This window comes from Motacilla alba, chromosome 4 (assembly GCF_015832195.1).
Source record: "Motacilla alba alba isolate MOTALB_02 chromosome 4, Motacilla_alba_V1.0_pri, whole genome shotgun sequence".
In the NCBI taxonomy this organism is placed as follows: domain Eukaryota; kingdom Metazoa; phylum Chordata; class Aves; order Passeriformes; family Motacillidae; genus Motacilla; species Motacilla alba.
Genome location: NC_052019.1, coordinates 58,487,109 through 58,504,593, shown reverse-complemented (window position 1 = coordinate 58,504,593; position 17,485 = coordinate 58,487,109). Strand labels below are relative to the sequence as shown.

Here is a 17,485-nt window from a genome sequence, read left to right as displayed (position 1 = left end):
CCATATTTATAATAGCCTTTTCCCTATTCTGGTTTATAAATGCAGTCACTGAGAAAGGTGCCCTGCTGAGGCTGAAATGAGGCTGAAATCGGAGCACATGCCACTAGAGTGTGGGGAAACTGATCACACTGTCAGCAATTCATTTCAAAATGATGTATTTAGTGCTCATTTCACCTTCCAAGAAAAAAGGGAAAGGAGTTCCTTAGACTGGAAGGTGATATTGTTATTTTCAAGGACATACCTAAGTAAAAGATTGCAGAAAGGGGGGGAGGTTAGGGAAAAAAAAGGCGAAAGCAGCGCAAACAAGGAGAGCTTTATGCAGAAATTCAGCGCTACCATGCTGGTTGATAATTGCTAACATATGTGGCTCCTCTGTTTCATTGTAGTCGTCCTCGTGAGTTCTGGCGCCTCGACTACTGGGAAGATGACTTGCGGCGCCGGCGACGATTTGTGCGTAACCCCCTTGGATCGACACATCCTGAAGCGACACTCAGGGCAGCCGGAGAGCATGGTCAGTGCAAAATCTGCCTCCTGCCACCAGCAGCAGGTTACAGTACATGGTGGGAGAGGCTGGACCTTCATCCTTGTCAGATGCTAGCAAATGGTCCCAAAACAAAGGCTTTTGGCATTACGTTTTGGGCAATGTGTTTTCCGTGCAGAGATAACCTGGCCGTTCCTTCACAGCAGCAGCACTGGTGTTTGCTGAGCTCCCTCTTCCCATCTCAGCTGGGCTGGGTGGTGCATACCTTGCATACAACAATTACAGTCCTCGCTAGGCAGAAGGATTTTGCCATTAATCCCTGGACAGACTTCTGTGTAAATTACCTGCTTATACTTTAGTAACTTCAGAAGAATTTTCCTGTTCAAAATCCACACCAATTATTTCAATTAGCACGTATCTGCTTATTGTTACAGATATGTTAAAAGAGAAACAGTACTTCTACAAGCTAAACTGTACCTTTGCTTAAGTCCTCGAGCTTTTCTGCAAGAATTTGATATGGAATAAAGAGTAGCAAATGCTGACGTGCAAAGTATTGCTAAAGCAGCAAAATTGTAATAATAATGTCTACCTGGTGATTTTAAAAAAAGGGGATTACTTTTTTTTTTATAGTTGTTACTCCTCATTTCATAACCTGGGATCAGTCCGATGTAAGATGCTACATCCAATCTAGAGGGGAATGTATTTACCAAAATAATACTATAGGCAGCTTGAGAATTCTATAGTAAATCGAAATAGAAACAAGCAAACAAAACCACACCCAAAGCCAGTGAACTTTAGGGCTTAGTACAAAATTTTATGTCTTTGCTATCTAATGAGGGTACACTGATAAGGTAGAAAAGTCTTGTACTTAAAAATAATTTGCTTATAATTGAAGCTGAGTATCCTTCACCTTGAAGGCACAAGTCACGGAGCAAATAATTTAAATTTAGTTTTTTTGGTTTTTTTTTTTCTTAGCTTGTGAATTACAGAATACATACATGCATACATATGCCCACACAAATTGTGTGGGGGGATGCAATTTATGCAAATTTTAGATTGTTAAGAGTGTTGTATGAATGTAGAAGAACATCACTGTCATAAAGTTGGTTTCCATCAGGCATCTTAACCTCTTGCACTCAGCCTTAAACAGCCATTTCTGGGAGAAAATGTCTACAATATGTCAGCTGATATAATGCCAAATGTGACATCAGTCCTCTGAAATAAATGATCATACAGAGAATAGTCAATAAAGTGATCTGAAAGCGATTTTTGTAGAGCCCTAGATCTTTGACTATAGAAAGAAGAACAAGATGTAGAATTAATTAATTCACTTTTTGCTCTGGGGATTGTTGTTCTTAATATGATGTGTTGTTCCTATACCATGGACTGTAGGGCATTAGGTTTTATCTGTTTAAAACTCCATGGACGAACAACAACATCCCCCCCTTTTAATATTTTGTGTACTTTAAATTAAATAGATCTTGTCAAAGTTTGATGTATTCCAGTTGTATTTTCATATTTAATCCTTATGCTGTTTATCAAAATTTAAAAAATGTCTTTATTTTTTACTGAAAAATACTTAAAGCAACCATTTAAATCTGCGTGACTAATTCTTCCACAAGTAAAGACACAGTAATGCAATTATTCATATTTCATACTAATGTGATATTTTCACTAATCCGTGCTATATTTCAAGGGCTGTGGTTTATAATCAGTTTGTAATTGACAGGACAACAATTTTTTTCAATACAAAGGAAGAATGAATAAGTAATGAGTAGCCCTATTTCAGAAGTAGCTAATAAGCATAGCTAGTATCTAACTCTGGTGATTTAAATAGACATAATTATTTTCTATCTGCCTTTCTATTCAGATTTTGACATCCTTAATGATCTTCTATTTTGTTTAATTTCCTGATGTTGTTTTATTCTGAATTTTCATACTGCCTTTGATATCTGTAGTCCTTCTGGTTTTTTTATCTATTCAGTGAATATTTTAGTTTACCCTAAGTCATTATTTAATGTGATTTCCGAAATTATAGATAGCTGATATCTGCCTGAGTGTGTGTACACATACAACTTTCTTTTTCCAAGGACTTCCACTGGCAAGGTGTAAAATCTATGACCAAAGTACAAATTCAAGTTCAGCTGGAAACTATATACAATGTATAGGAGTGCAAAGTTGGGATTTTTACTGCTTCATTTTGGATTTGGCTTTCTTGGTGTGTTGTTTTTAGTTTATTTGGGTATTTCTTTCCTGAGTTTTAAAAGGTACAGTTATCAAAAAGATCAACTGGAGTGGCTATTTGATCAATTTCTTTCTGAATTGTGTTTATAAACTTCTAATATTAATTTCATATCAGAAATTCCAATTGTTCTCAGATTTTTTTGGAACCAGACTTTAATGATGTAGATATCCCTAGTATTTGCAGAGTATTTGCTCCAGTATGTTATGATTTCATATCAATAATTTTTCATTAATTATTCCATTTCATTTAATTTTGCATGTCTCTGAAGCAAAAGCATTTTTAGATAATGTATAAAAGGTTCCCTACTGCCTATTTAAGTTTTTTCAAAACATCATGGACCTAAACCTGAAATTGGACATAAGGGATTTTGCCAAAGGGGAGGCAGGGGAAAATAACGCATAAATAATGGAACAGTACAAGCAGTAACCATGCTTGATAACATGGATTTCAGCTCACTTCCATTAGAAGGTACACATTATCAACTGCTTGGTGTCTTACCAATACAACTAGATGTATTCTCCACCCCAGAGAACTCACAGTGTAGGAATCATCACAATTTGCAACTGTGAAAATGATTCAGAAACAATTGGAAGCTTAGATATTGTTCAGTAAAACCTAGAGAGGACAACAACAAACAGCTCTGTTGCAGCCTAGTTATGTGTCTTAGGAGCAAGAACCAATCTTTTCCAAGGATTGATTTGATTTGAAGGAGAACCTCTGGTGCAGAGGTGGCAGAATAAATACCTGAAGACTAATGTTCTCTGTTCAGACAATCAATACCAGCCCCATGACTATACTTCTGGCTACCTTCTAGTTAAAAACAAATTTTTTAATTCTGACAATTTAATTGCCATTCCCAAGTTCACATTAACTTGCTTGGGAAAAAACGGCTTTAGGTAATTTTTCAAGGGGAAAAGGGAAAAAAAAAAGGATCATTCCAAAGTGGCTATTTATAAAAGTCAGTCTAATGGTGTATTGTGGGGAAAGGAAAGAAAGGTGAAGGTGCTGTGGTAATAAGTTTGGGATGGAAGGAGTTAACTCTTCTCTATTCTTCCTGTCACCTTACTATATAGAAATGGAACCAAAATCGTATAAATATGGAGAAAAAAAAAAAAGAGTAAACCTGTTGCTATTTTGAAATTGTCCCCCAAATGCAATATTTATGAGGAAATCTTTAGCAGCTGGAGAATACTTTATCAAGGTTTTTAACAAGTGATTTATTGGGGTTTTTAATTGATTGTTAAAAAATTTGGGGATAGGGGATTAAAACAGTCTGCAGCATTTCCATCGAGACAATAGGTGGAGTTCAGGGCTTTGTGGCTGCAAGGGACCCGCAGGTGATCATCTCCAGTATTGTAGTTGACTGGTTAGTTTGCTTTGCCTCAGCTACAAAGATAATATTTAAAAAACTTGGTTTGAAAATGATTGGTTTTTTTCCACTGTTATGTTTTTAAAGAAGTAGAGAGAGAAAGTAGAGGGAGAGTAGAGGGAAGCTTATGGGAGCCCTTTGTGAAAAAAAGGATACATTGTAAGGGGGTTTTTTTTAATGTACCTTTTCCTTCAGTTGCTTTTCCTGGTATAATTACCAGTTACAAAAAAAAGTGCACTAGCAGACTGTTGTGTTCAGAGCAATACATAGGCCATGCCTGGAGATCTTGATCTTGGAAAGGTGTGTGGGAGTTTGTGCTTAGAGCTGCAGGGCTGGAGCCAGGGGGTCTGGTCACACCAACATAGGCAGGCCTGGCAGAGTGGTTAGAGAAGGCAGAGCAGGGTTTGTGACCTGAAATATTAAGTCCAGTGTAATATAATTCTGTGCTTATGTGGGATTGGAGTCTGTCACATGATGTCATGCTCCACCATACATCTCTCTAACCAGTAAATATATAAAGAGAACTACACCATGGCCTAGCTACACCAGGGCATTTATCTACAGAAGAATAGGTGAATCCATGTGGAATAGGTTCTGTTCTGTGCAGATACGCATGTAAGCGTAAGCTTGTTGGTTGCAGATGTAGGGCTTCATGCACACCAGTACAGAAAAGGCAGGGTTGCTTTATTTACATCTAGAAAAAGCAGATTCTGGTTCAGCGTGTGATGCCTCACTGCCTTGCAGTAGCATTGCCTTTCACTAGCAGGTGTCTGTGTGGACAGGCATCATCCTGTGCTTGTGTTTCAGCTGTGTTTAACACACGTTTCATGCATGTCTGGAAATATTAGTAGCTAACATCATATGCAAAGTGATGACAAAAGTTTACACAAATGGCTGAAATAATTCTGGGTCTAAAATCTTCTGTTGAAAAAGGCACGTACATAAGATGTATGGTTTTGAATCAGCGGAATATCAGTAGCTGGGGAAATAATTAAAATCTGAGTAAGTGAAAAAGATAGGACAATATTTCTGTAATCCAGTCATCTTTGGTTTGGAAGCTGCTCTACTGATTTTATTTTTTTAAGACTGAAGGACATATTAACATTTTAGACAAGTTGTACTAAGTATCAAATTATTAACCTTTGATCTTGGCTCTGAATTCAATCTTTAATAAGAATTGGTAGAGTGCTAATTTAAAATCAGCATTTTCAGTATAACACAGATTCTAGTAGAGGAAGCAAAAAATGGCAGGTATGTGCAGTGCAGATTAAGTTTTAGAAACAACAAATAAGGTTTGCCTGCATTAAAAGAAAAACAAAAAGTCCAAAAGGGAAAAGAAAAAAAATAATAAATTATCTTGAACTTCATCTTGAGGTGGTTTTGTTCTATTTTACGTTTTTTGATCTACAAGAGAGTGCTGGTCGGGCAGTGACTAAGAGTGCATGTGGTGTGTATTAGTACACTGATGGTAATTTTACTGCTGCTAACTGAAAATCCTCAAGGGGGAGTTAATTACAGGAAAACCTTCCTGAATATCCGCTGCATATTTTCCATGACAAGAAGGTTTTTCAACTCACATTGAACAACTCCAGAATCTCCAGTTATCATTATTTACATGAGTATATTTTGCAAGAAAGTAAAATTTGTGTTTGTACAACGCAGTTAAAGCTTTGCAGTAATTTTTTAAGGCTTTCTTACAAATGACAGCTATTGCTAGGGCAAAAGGAGCATGAATAAATTGCATTTTGTTTTGTATGGCAAGTTAAATTTCCTTTTATTCCTGTTTTTGGTTGGTTGGTTTGAGGTGGAGGTTTGTGTTTGCTTTTTGTTGTTGTGGTTGTTTGGGGTTTTTTTTGTAAGGTCAAGGCCTAAACCAAAACCAGTATTTGGTCATTTGGTGTTTATTGTTGTTGTGATGGGGTTTTTATAGTTTGAGTTTTGGCTTTTTTTTTTCTTTTTTTCTTTTTTTTTTTTTTTCTGGTGAGTGGACTTCATTTTTACTTTTTCGGTGAACTGAAAAGTTTTTATTATTTGCAATTTACATGCATATATTTACTTACACAATTTAGACTTTATGTATTGCCACAGGGGAGTCGCTGCCTTCTGTAAATGTTTGCAGATTAGCACATTTTCAGAGGGAGCCCGTGGAACTTCAAATCAAGTGTGGCAGCAATCAGAGCCAGCAGTCACCAGTGTGTTGAAGTTAGTTGGTCCTGATGTGTTTGGTGAATGTTTTTCAAACACGGCTGTGCCATGGGTATTCTCAGTGTATCTTTTAAGAAACAGTATTTTCATTTTCAACTTAAAAAAAAAAATCCAAAGAAACAAACCGGACGCATACGCTGCTGTGTTTTGGCATTACCAGAGCAAAATTTAGGTGTAAGGGAGTAATTATCTCTTTCTTTTCCATTTTTTTTTTTTTTTTTGTACTTTTAATTTTTTTTTCCTTTTTCTGTTGCCTCTTTGAGCCGGTGATTTAAATAAAACAGATTTCGAGGCGGCAGTGTCGGGGGGCGATAGGAACGCTCCCGCGCTCCGCGGCGCTCCCGGGGCCCTGCGGGGCGGGAATGTCGCTGCCCGGGCACGTTGGGGACAAATTTACCGGCCCGGTGACCGTGTGCGGGGCGGAACATGGCTCCAAGCATGCTTGGCCTCATCCCTTCCATCCCGAAAATCCCGGTGTGAGCCCAGAAATGCCCCTTGGGAGGCCGAGGTACCCGATGGTCGTGCCCCTTGGAAGCAGGTGCAGGCTGTTCTCCGCCTCCAGCCGCCATCCCGGGGCAGATTCGCCGGGATGGAGGGCTGGGGGCTTTTCTGCCTCACGAACCCGGCTTGCCGCGGGAGGGCTGCGGGGCGGCAGCTCCAGCGCTCCTCCGCCTTGTCCCTGCTCTCGGGGTTTTCCCGGCGGGAGCAGCCTCGGTGCCGGGGCCGCCTGTTGCACTGCCCGGAGCGGGTCCCGCCGCTCCCGGCCCCGTCCTGCACCTCCTGTTCCTAGGGCCGTGCTCGGTGGAGTCGCGGCGGCGGTCCCGTGTCCTTGCTTGGAGCGTGGGTTTGAGGGTCAGGGTGACACATCGGGCAGCCGGGACCCTCCTCCAGCTCAACTTCCCAAGGAAGGAAGGCTGCAGGACAAGGGAGTCTGCTGTATCCTTTTCCCTTCTGTCATAAACACTTGAAGTAGAATTGAACGCTGCAGATAGCACTGGATAATTTTGAGCAGGCTTAATAGGATTAAAACTAGATGTGTCCTAACATTAGAGGATTAAGACAGGTACTTCCCGCAGCTAGTCCTAGGCAGTTTTCTTCCTGAACTTACATTTAAAAAATAAAATTACACTCCTATGTCACCGAGACCTGACAGCGCTGTGTCTCATTTCAGCTCCTGATGAGGATATACTTGTCAAAGGAAAGCAGTCCATCAAGAGTCAAGTTTTAGGAAACCAGAACTCAGAAAGCGAGATTCTCTTGGAAGGTGATGATGATATCATGTCATTCATGGAGGAAAGAGAAGTGGAGAACTTGACAGGTAACGTCACCTATCTCATTTTCTCCTCAGCTTCTTCGCTGTTGAAGTTCTGATCTCCCCATCTCTGCAGTGAATCGTGGTTTAGGATGCACACTGATAATTAACACACTTCCCATAACTGGGTCATTATTTTCTGTTCACCTCAGATACTGAAGGTTTATTTGAGGAGAGTTATGTGGTTTCTTTCTCTGCCTTTTTGCTTCTGCAGTGGATACCTATTCTAGAAAACCTTCCTTACAGAAAATAGCTCTACCTTGAAAAGGGCTTCTTTTGTTTTCTTGACCTCATTCCACTCAAATCATCAGACTTAGTGGTATAATTAGGCAAGCTGTCTTGTAATTTAAGGCTTTGAAGACCTTTAATTTTTTTTCCTAAGTCTATAAAATTGTACATACTGGTTATTTACTTGCACGTAAAGGATTTGTACACTTGATGGATTTAACTCATTTAAACCCCTTGACATTCCCACACTGAAGTTCTTTCTCCATAGACCATGGCCTCATTAGATTTCTTTTTTTTTTTCCCCTTGAAGAAGAAATAGTACTTCAAATCATTCGACTTAATTAATTTTACATAATCACATGCAACCTTTGCTGATGTCTCAATCTCAGTGGAGTGGGTCCATTTCTGTACAGTTCAAAATGTAAAACCAAAGTAACCAGTAGTTCAGAGACTGCAAGTTATATAAAGTGTCTCAATTGCTATTTGAGGAAAATGGGTTTTAGAGGGAAAATGCAAACTTCTCTGTGCTCTTCTGCTTCTCATCTGGTATTCTATGTACACTTAATTTAGAAAAAAATATCATTTATTGGAGAATTCTGGTTCCCTGAGAAGCTGGTAGTACACTCTTACATTGATATGGATCATGCATATGATAATTCACTGAAAATGCTGGAAGTGATTATTTATTTGATTATTTGTTGGCATTTTGCTTATCCCTGAACTGCATTCCACTTTTTTTTTTTTTTTTAAGGCAAAAAAGCAAAGTTAAAAATTCAGCATAAGGAAAAAGAAAACCTGCATAGGAAGAGTAAAGTCAGGTCATGGAAGAATGATGCAAAGGCATTTCGCTATATGAATCTTTTATTTTTCCCTTTCTACCATGAGCTTCCTTCTCAAAAGCCTTCTCCATGTTTCTTTCTATTATTCATTCATTGGTTTGAGTAATACATTCATACTGTAATAGAGGTGAAAGGGGAGTTTAATTATATAATCTTGACAATGGCAATAGGATTAAGAAGTAATCCTTACTAATAAAGTGGTGTGGGTTAGAAATGAAGTGGAAATTGTCAGGGGTCTTCTACAGGACCTGGATTGCCCCAGCTTCTGCATCTGTCTGCTTGCCCTGTAATTGAATGTCTGCGAGTGATTGAAAAAATGTTATTTCTCCTCTGGATTACATGCTAATGTACAGGGGGCAAAGGGAGACAGCAAAAGAACACATAGCTTCTTATTTCTTCCATTTGTGGGGGTGAGCTTTGGGAAATCATGGCAGTTCCGCAGCTATCTCATGCCCATCTGCAGACACAATGTATTTGTACGTTGGGAATAGAGGGAAAAGCTGCTCTGATCTCAGCAGAGCATCTCTTCTTTTGTCCTAGTGGCACACATTGAGATTGATGCGAGATTAAGGACCATCACCCTTCTAACAATCGATGGAAATGACAATTCATCTGAATTTTTTGTTAGTTATTCTCACGTTGATTACCTGAACGTGTGTGTACCTCATTTATAGATGCTTTATTAAAACAAAATTGTCTATGTCACTTTAGTATCTTCCTCTGTTTTACGAAAGTCAGATAATACTACAGCCATGTAACTTCATTTCCTTGCCTCTTAATCAGCTGGATGACAAACATAACCTGTTTTCATTCTGTATGTGTTAGTTTATATAATGCTGAACCTATTGTTTTCAGTAGTAGTCTGATTTGTCCCTGTGATAAGCCCTGTGGAGATGTGATTATTCCAATAAAAATTCATTCAGTTGGAAACCAACCCTCCAGCTGTTTACTCCCATAGTCCCCGAGCTACACTAATGCTGTATGGAATCCTTGAACAGTATTTAATGTGGAATCAAAAGCATCTTTAAAACATTTTACTTTAGGCTCTATAACATTGTGTAACCTTAACAATAGATTTCCAGCATCCATGAGGGAACACTTTGCAGTTAGACAACTTTGAGCCTTGACTGCTGTGCTCATCTTTGTGAAATGCTATCAAAACTTCTCAGCAACTAAAGAACACATCAGACAGTAAGATTTCGAGCGTTCATGTGTGCACTCTCTATATTTCATGTAACAGAAGGTGTGCAACTCTTGGAGTTTCTTGGACAGGAGATGTGTCTGAGTAAAAGCTGAAGGCTGCCATGCTAAAGCCAGCTCTGTGTAATGTATGCAGCAGTTTGCAATTGCAGCTGCCTCAGTGTTCGGCAGCACAGAGACGCTGCAAATCTGTTACATATGTTCTTTTCCAGGACAAAAAGGGGTTTGCTCTGTAAGGAGGAGCTGTGCTCTTTGCTTTATTTTAATGTCCTTGGCCTGAAAAGTGAATAATTTGTACTCACATTCTTTTCAGTTTGAACATTGTTGGTGTTTTCCTGCTTTGGCAGGTCCAGTGTCCCTCAGCACACCAGCTCAGCTTGTGGCACCCTCCGTAGTAGTGAAAGGCACCCTTTCCATCACTCTTTCTGAGCTCTACTTTGAGGTGGATGAAGAAGATCCTAGTTTTAAGAAAATCGACCCAAAGGTAAGAGATCATTGACCCTGAGGTCTGAGAGATGATGACAAATTATCCAAGACCTTTAATTCTTCACTTGACTTCCTTTACCTCTATTGGGCTGCAGTGTTGCTGCTTTAATAACTTTGCCACTGACCATGTTGCTGAACTTCCACATAGGTAATACCTCCTCTCCTGCTCCTTTTTCTCCCCCTCCCACAATTCAACCCTACTTGAATGTTAATTAGCTTGCTGCGAATAAAGCTCCAGGGAGACATGTCTGAAATAAAGACATCTTGAATCACAGGCCTGTATGAATACAGGGAAGTTCAGCGAGGCTTTTAGCCTTAATACTTTGTTTTACATTCCTGATTTTAGCAAATGTTAGTGTAAAACAGCACTGAACTTCCCACACTCCTAAGATAGCAGTGCTCCTGTTATATTACTCTCTAACACATTTTACTCGGCCCGTTATTATTTATTGTGCCTAAGCGTAAAACAGAATTGCCCTTCTAAAATGTGTTTCTGAGCTGACCTGATAATTTCCACAAACTTTATTTGCTCTGAGTTGCTTGATTAGTTATCTTCTGGTTAAAATTAGTAACCTTCAATAAAATTCCAATTTCAAAGGGAGCGTATCATGCAATTAGCTTAATAACGTTGCACTTGAATGTTTTCTGCAGTGTTACAGCAACATTTTGAAAGTAGGACACAACTGGTAAATATTCTCACTATTTAAGCATAGTCACGGCTCTTGTTTTTTTTAAATACCTGCCTAATGTTAAACTGGCTAATAATTTCTTTGGAAAGGGTACTGATGGAAGAAGTTGTAGTTTTCTTCTTGTCTGTAGAGAGAATACCTTGTGTGTTAAGCACCGGTTCAGTTCTTTGTTCCTATTTAGTAAATTGCTCTTGTCTGCATTAAAAAAGGCATAGGTGGATCTGAAAGCTGGGATTTCAATCCTATCTGGAAAAAAATTTATGTCAAGAAGCAGTGCTCTCAAATTGTTAGAGCTAGATTTTAATACAAGCAATTAACTAGAATTGTGATTTTTCTGCAATATCATAAATGAGACTTAACTTTTCTTTTGGTCCTGAAGAATTTTTGAAATAGATTGGAAATTATTTTAAATATGAGATAGTGCTTAAAAATTTTATATGCTTATATCCTTCTATTATGTTTCATTAATCCCCCCACATTTAACTAAAAGAACCCATTTAATGATGAAAAGAATATAAATGTGAAATTAAAGTTTGTTTGATATGTTCCTGTATTGCATTTTCCATCTAAAATGTTCTGCTTTGTATTGTATCAGCATGAGAAAAGTCTTACAGTTCTGCATTATTCTGAATTTTTGGTTTTCATGTTCAGCACATAGGGTGTTTGAGAACAGTTACTAATTCTTACCATTCCTGTTACATGTTTTGTGGGAACACTGACATATGACTTATAGTTAGCCTCCTTTTCTCCTGCTTCCCAGTATTTGGTAGAGGTTTTTTTCTTAACTATGAGCAGGCTTTCTGGTTTTGTTTGACCCTATCTTTATATCTGAGAGATTTTATTAGAGTTCTTAAAACAGGAGAGGTTGGTTACGTGAAATAGTGGCTACACCTATTACGTTCTGCTTGCAATGTTACTTTAGCTGGAGGTCTTAAAATTAAAAAATCCCCACCCTTTTATAATGTCTCAGGGCTGGGGGGAAGCTAAAAATCAGATCTGAATAATTTTGTTTTAAAAACTACGTAATCTTACAAACAGCATCTATTCAAGCATTAACGCCTCCCTGCCCCACCCTGTGCTGAAGTCAATGTACCTTGATAGCGATGATGAGCTGCTGTAGAAAATGCCCCTTGGAAAAAAAAAAAAAGCCCCAATAACTAATCTTCTGTAAGCTCCGCAGGCCTGCTTAATTAATGAGGCTTCATCTCTTTGATAAATTTAAGTTCCCTGTATATTTGTCTAAACTACCGAAAGAAAACATTGTGACAAGTTCCTGAAGGAAAACCTGCCTTAGGTAGCGATAGCATCGGCAGCGATACGATCAGAGTTTATACGTGGGCTCTGGGCTGTTTTTGGGAAGGAACGGCTAATCCCGTTCTGCCAGGTGATCCGGGATCAGCGCTGTGGAAATGGCTCCACAAAAGCCTTGTGGGGCTCAGCCGGGCCGGAGGGGCTGCGGGCGCAGCGGCGGGGCCGCGGCCGGGCTGTGCCCGCTCCGCCGGCCGGGGTGGCCCCGCGCACCCCGCTCCCTCGCCCCGGCTGCTGCCGCCAACGAGGATTTCGTTTTCAAACTTAAAGGCAAAATCAGCTCAAGTTTAAATGGTTATTTCTTTCCGTCTCCGTCCAAAAGGAAACGAAAATAGTCATTTGGAGAAAGAATTAAGACTTTTTTTTTTTTTTTTCCTCCCCCCGGCCCACGAAAGGATATGAAAACTTGCTCGAAATGCTCCGAGCCGGCGTTGCAATCTTTCGGGCAGCTCGAGCGGGTAACGCTAACGTTTTTACATCTTAGGAATGCCTTCCCGATAAAAATAATGCCAGTATTTCTCAGTCGTCCCAAGCAAGCTTAAAGCGATATAGTAGCTACGGGGAATCAGGCAGAGCTTCACTTTGGGAGAGGGGGCTGGGGCAGGGAAGGAGATCGGCAGAGTGCGCCCGGGTGCCAGTGTAGGATCGGGTGGTTTGCTGACGGCTTCCCGTTTATCTCCCCATCTGACTATGCTGCGGGGCGATTTTATGCTGTACTTAAAAATCTGGGCAAAAACAAATGTTTGTTTAAAAAAAAAAAATCGACCGATTGCTCCAAATCACATTAATTATTCAGGGTAGATCTATACTTCCTTCGTGTCAAAGTCAAATGGATAGTGCGTTCGCTCTGGGGAGCGAAAGCAAACAGCGGTGGACTTTTAAAACAAAATGCAGCACTCGAGATTTACCGGGGAAAAATAGAAGCAAGGAATACCGTAAGGGAAAAAAAATTAAAGGGAAAGAAACCTGACTGTAGGGAAGGAAAGGCATGCTGTAATTCTGACTAAACTATGGTAAGCTGCTGTGTGATGCATCATATATTCCAAGATTTAGAACAGAACCTTAGAGTAACAGAAATATAGCAGATGTTGTCGCATGCTAAACTACAGAATATATAAGATTCTTTTTGTTAGATGCACTTTTTAAAAATGGAAACTAGGAGGTTTAGAAGGTCACTATACTGAGCTAAGGTTTGGGCTAGGTGTTGCGTTTAGCCTATCTTTACATCTCGTGGTTTCGTTTATTTAAAAAAAAATATTCCTTCTGATGTTCAGAAAGAATGTGTTTGCCTAAATTTAAGAACCATTCACAAAAAGTCAGTGTAAAGTTAAAGTAATATTTTTATTACTATTTGCAACAAGTCAGTTGTGGGGCACATAATCTGACCTTGGCACCGAAATACATTTAACATCAGTAAAACTTTTTTAAAGGGAGATTTGTACATATAGTTAAATAATTTTTTCACTTGGTGACAACATTCAGGCAAACAAGAGAGCATAAGAAAAGGGCTATACATGGATTGGAAAATGTACCTTTCGGGTTTCGTTTTGAAGTTGCAAAAGTCCGATCGCTTCTTTTTGTGACCTTTTAAAAATTCACATTGGAGGACAGGAGGAGAGAAGCTCTTCCCTTTTTCTGTGCAAGGCGGTGAGAGTTTATGCCGGGAAAACCGACGGCAAGTTTTTAAAGGCCGAACTGCAGGTGGGTGGGGGGGTGGCGGGGGCGCGTGTCTTTCGCCGCCTCTTTCCGTCGTCGTTCGCGTTAAATAGAAAGTTTTTTAGGCGCTGTTGTTGTTTACGGAGGGCGAGTTTTTTTGTGCGCGGGCGTGTTAACCCTATAGCTTGTCGAGGCTTTTGGGATTGGTGAGGATTTCTCTGGCTAGCCTCCAGGTCTGTTTGGCAGCGCTTTCTAGGGCCGAGTGGGGTTTGCCCTGAAAGAGGTCTAGGTTGGGCAGGAAGTAGTGGGGGCAGCGCCGGCACTGCAGGCAGGAGATGAGCTGCAGGAGGATGCCGTTCAGCCGGTCGCCCAGGCACGCCTCGTCCCAGTCGGTCTCCCGCGGGTGTTTCTCGCACTCGTACAGCAGCAGCGTCTTCATGTGGTAATTGTTGAGGGGCTGCCCGGGCAGCTCCAGGTGCCGGTCGCGCAGCGTCTTCAGCACCGACAGGCACTTGTTCCGGCAGCCGCCCATCAGCAGCCGGTTCTCGGCCTCGCCGAACTGCAGCACCCACGCGTCGCTCTCGGCCGAGCTCTGTTTGCCTGTCAGCGAGTAGCACTCTTTGGAGAGCAGGTTGAAGCCCTCCGCCTTCACCTCCGCCACCCGGTTGGGGCCGGGCCAGGGGATGTGGGGCATGGGCCACTGCGCCGCGCTGCGCGGCCAGATCCCGGTGCACTTGAACGCGGGCGTGATCTGCACCACGTACCGCTCCCGGATGCGGAGCTTCACCTCGCTCGTGTCCGCGATCATCTTCACCACGTCCCGGTAGCTGCACTTGTCCACGGCCTGAGCCACCAGCGTCTGGAAGCGGGAGCGGATCTTGCGGGCGGACAGGTAGCCCGAGGCGGTGATGAACTCCACCCAGAGGGACATGCTGCGCTTGCGGCCGTCGCTCAGCTTGAGCACGGCGCAGCCCGGCAGGGAGCCGTCGTCCACGAAGTTGAAGACGCCCATCTGGTTGAGGTAGAGCACCACCTCGAACTCGGTGGGCGAGATCACTTCCAGCCCCTCGTAGCGGGCGTCGATCTCGCTTAGGGAGCTGATGAAGCGCGGCTCCTGCACCTCCACCTCCTTTAGCACGTCCGACACGACCTTGCACACCTCCCGGATGGTCTTGGCGATGGCCGCCTTGCGCGCCTGGCAGCGCTCCGTGTAGTATTTGTTGAGCTGGTAGACCAGCTTGGCCTGCGCAGCGATCATGTTGGGGCACAGGTCCGGGCTGTACACCGGGCTCTCGCAGTACGTTGAGGGATCCAATGCTTTAGCGGTGGCTGCAGCTTTGCGGAAGGCACCAGCCAAATCGCAGACCCCCACCGCCTCCGGGAAGAAGGCGGCAGCGGCGCGCCAGTGAGAGCAATTAAAGAAATCGGGGAGGGCGGCGAAACACAAAGGAGCGAAGCCCAGCGCTGCCCCGGCGAGGAGGAGAAGGAGGAGCGGGCCGGTGCGGGCTCGGCGGCGGTGCTGGTGCTGTTGCTGGTGATGCCGGAGCCGGTGCCGGAGAGGCGGGCAGCCCCCGCGGGCTCCCGGCGCGCAAAGTTTTGGATGGCGATGGGGGCAGGGAAGTCTGGGCTGCCTCTGCGCTCAGGCGCCCACCCCCCCGCGCAGCGACAAAAATGCCCTTTCAATAGTTCATGGAAAAAAAAACCCAAAACAACAAACAAACTTCCCCAGGACTCGCAGAAGGTCCCCGCAGAAAAGCCGGTCGGCGGCGAAGTTTAAAACCGCACACGGTACGAGAGGAGGAGAAGAATGCGAGCAATGCCCTCAGCGGAAGAGTGAACTCTGTGTCTGTCTGTTTGTCTGTCTCTCTCTCTCTTTCAGTCCGTGGCACCGCCAGAGATGTGCATGAGTTTGGCTGCCGCTCGCTCAGACTGTCAGGGGGTGTTGTTGATTTCCCTTTTCCTGCTGGAGGCGTTGGCTGAACCCGGCTCTGTGGCTGTCTCTATCTTTAGGCGCAGACGGGTGCACTTGGTCTGGGATCTCTCATTCCCGTCCTGCAGCTCTACATAGATTGTTGTGAGAGAGAGACTGTATGGAGAGGAGTTGTTGCTTTTTTTTTTGTTTGTTTGTTTGTTTTCTTTGCACAGACTGTGTTTTATCCTGAGCGGGAGGAAGGCGTAGCTGCCGTGCCCGGGATGGGTTCTCCTCCCCCACCCCACCCCTGGAAGTGCGCGCCGAGGCTCCCAGTGTCCGCGCCTGTGGCTCCGCTCCTGCCGCGCCGTGTGCCCGCGTCCCTCTCGCGGCGCTGCCGCCGGGCCCTGTAGTTTATGAATGGGGCCGCGCGCGGGCGCGGGGCGGGGCCGCGCCGCCAATCGCCGCCGAGCTGTCAGCGCCGCGGCCAATCGCCGCACCCGGCGCGCGCACACGCGCCCTCGCTCCCGCCCCCGGCCCCGCGCCCGCTGCGCGCCGGGGCTCGGAGCCGGGATGGGCTGCGGGGCAGCCGGGAGGGAGGCTCGGGGCGTCCCCCCGCCCGGCGCGGTGGGAGTTGGGGGGGGGGAGAGGAACAAAAAATCCCTGTAATTTTGCCGTGGCAGCCGGTGAAGGGCGAGGTGAGCTCGCTGCTCCCTCCGCTCGCTGCGAGGGGAGCCGGCGGCAGTGCCAGTGTGTGCGGGGAAAGGGGAGAGGTGGGCCGGGGCTTCACCGCAGGCATAAATCTTATTTCGCTTAATGCCGGGCTGCAGCAGTGAAAGTGAGACCGTCACCGGAGTAGCGTGGCACACCTTGTTTTACTGCCCCCAGTCACCTTAATTTAGATAAATCTTGTGTCATAAAGGTCTTTTCATCCTCCTAAAGCGTAGGATTGAGTTATTCAAAAGGAAACGATATTTTATGCAAGTTTGTATTAATAAGAATATGGAATGGTTTAGACATAAAGCCGTGGCTCCGTGGTGTCAGGTCGGAGGTAGCCCTGGGGCAGTACCTGCTGCGGAGGGGCCAGATCTGCTTTTCCTCCGGGAACTTATGATGGAAGGGAGGGCGGTTTCCACACCTCCAGTGCTCGGGGCAAGGGTGCGTAGCTGCTTTGCCCTCCTCTGGGCCGTGCAGTCCCGCGGTGCGGGGCGGCTCTCGCCGCCCGGGAAACCGGCCGGGGCCGTGCCCCTGCAGACAGACGCGCGGTGCGCTCCTCTGTGCAGAGCCTCCCGGTAACCCGCTCGCAGCGGTTGGGCTCGGTTCCTTGCGCTCTCTTCTTTTCGCTGCAGCTGACTGATTTTAATAAAGAAAATACTGCCGTCTGTTTTCTGTGTGCGCTTAAATTAGAAACATGTCTGGTGCCGACCGTACCGCTGGAAGAAGTAAGTATAGACGTGCCCGGCGCCGGTGCGGCTCCGTCCTTCGCGAGGAGAGGATCGGCTCCCTGCTTCCCTGCCGGGGCACTCTGCGCCAGGGGATGAAGGGGCCCGGTGGCCCG

The 17,485-nt window shown here is 43.9% G+C and overlaps 2 protein-coding genes across 5 annotated transcripts in view; one reads left to right on the top strand and one right to left on the bottom strand.

Annotated features, from left to right (window-relative positions):
- Nucleotides 1–17,485, top strand: part of LRBA (LPS responsive beige-like anchor protein) — a 367,373-nt gene that overhangs the window by 189,783 nt on the left and 160,105 nt on the right. For all 4 annotated transcript variants that reach the window (XM_038136498.1, XM_038136496.1, XM_038136497.1 and 1 more), the window contains 3 exons: nucleotides 387–511; nucleotides 7,472–7,618; nucleotides 10,227–10,363. In XM_038136498.1, the coding sequence (XP_037992426.1) occupies nucleotides 387–511; nucleotides 7,472–7,618; nucleotides 10,227–10,363 (409 nt within the window). The remainder of the gene's footprint in view (nucleotides 1–386; nucleotides 512–7,471; nucleotides 7,619–10,226; nucleotides 10,364–17,485) is intronic.
- Nucleotides 14,056–17,244, bottom strand: MAB21L2 (mab-21 like 2). Its single transcript, XM_038136505.1, has one exon. The coding sequence runs from the start codon at nucleotides 15,274–15,276 to the stop codon at nucleotides 14,197–14,199; it is 1,080 nt and encodes a 359-aa protein (XP_037992433.1). The 5' UTR covers nucleotides 15,277–17,244; the 3' UTR covers nucleotides 14,056–14,196.

What these genes read in the sequence shown, in the direction of transcription:
- MAB21L2 (XM_038136505.1), bottom strand. Translation starts at nt 15,276, where the DNA reads ATGATCGCTGCGCAGGCCAAGCTGGTCTACCAGCTCAACAAATACTAC.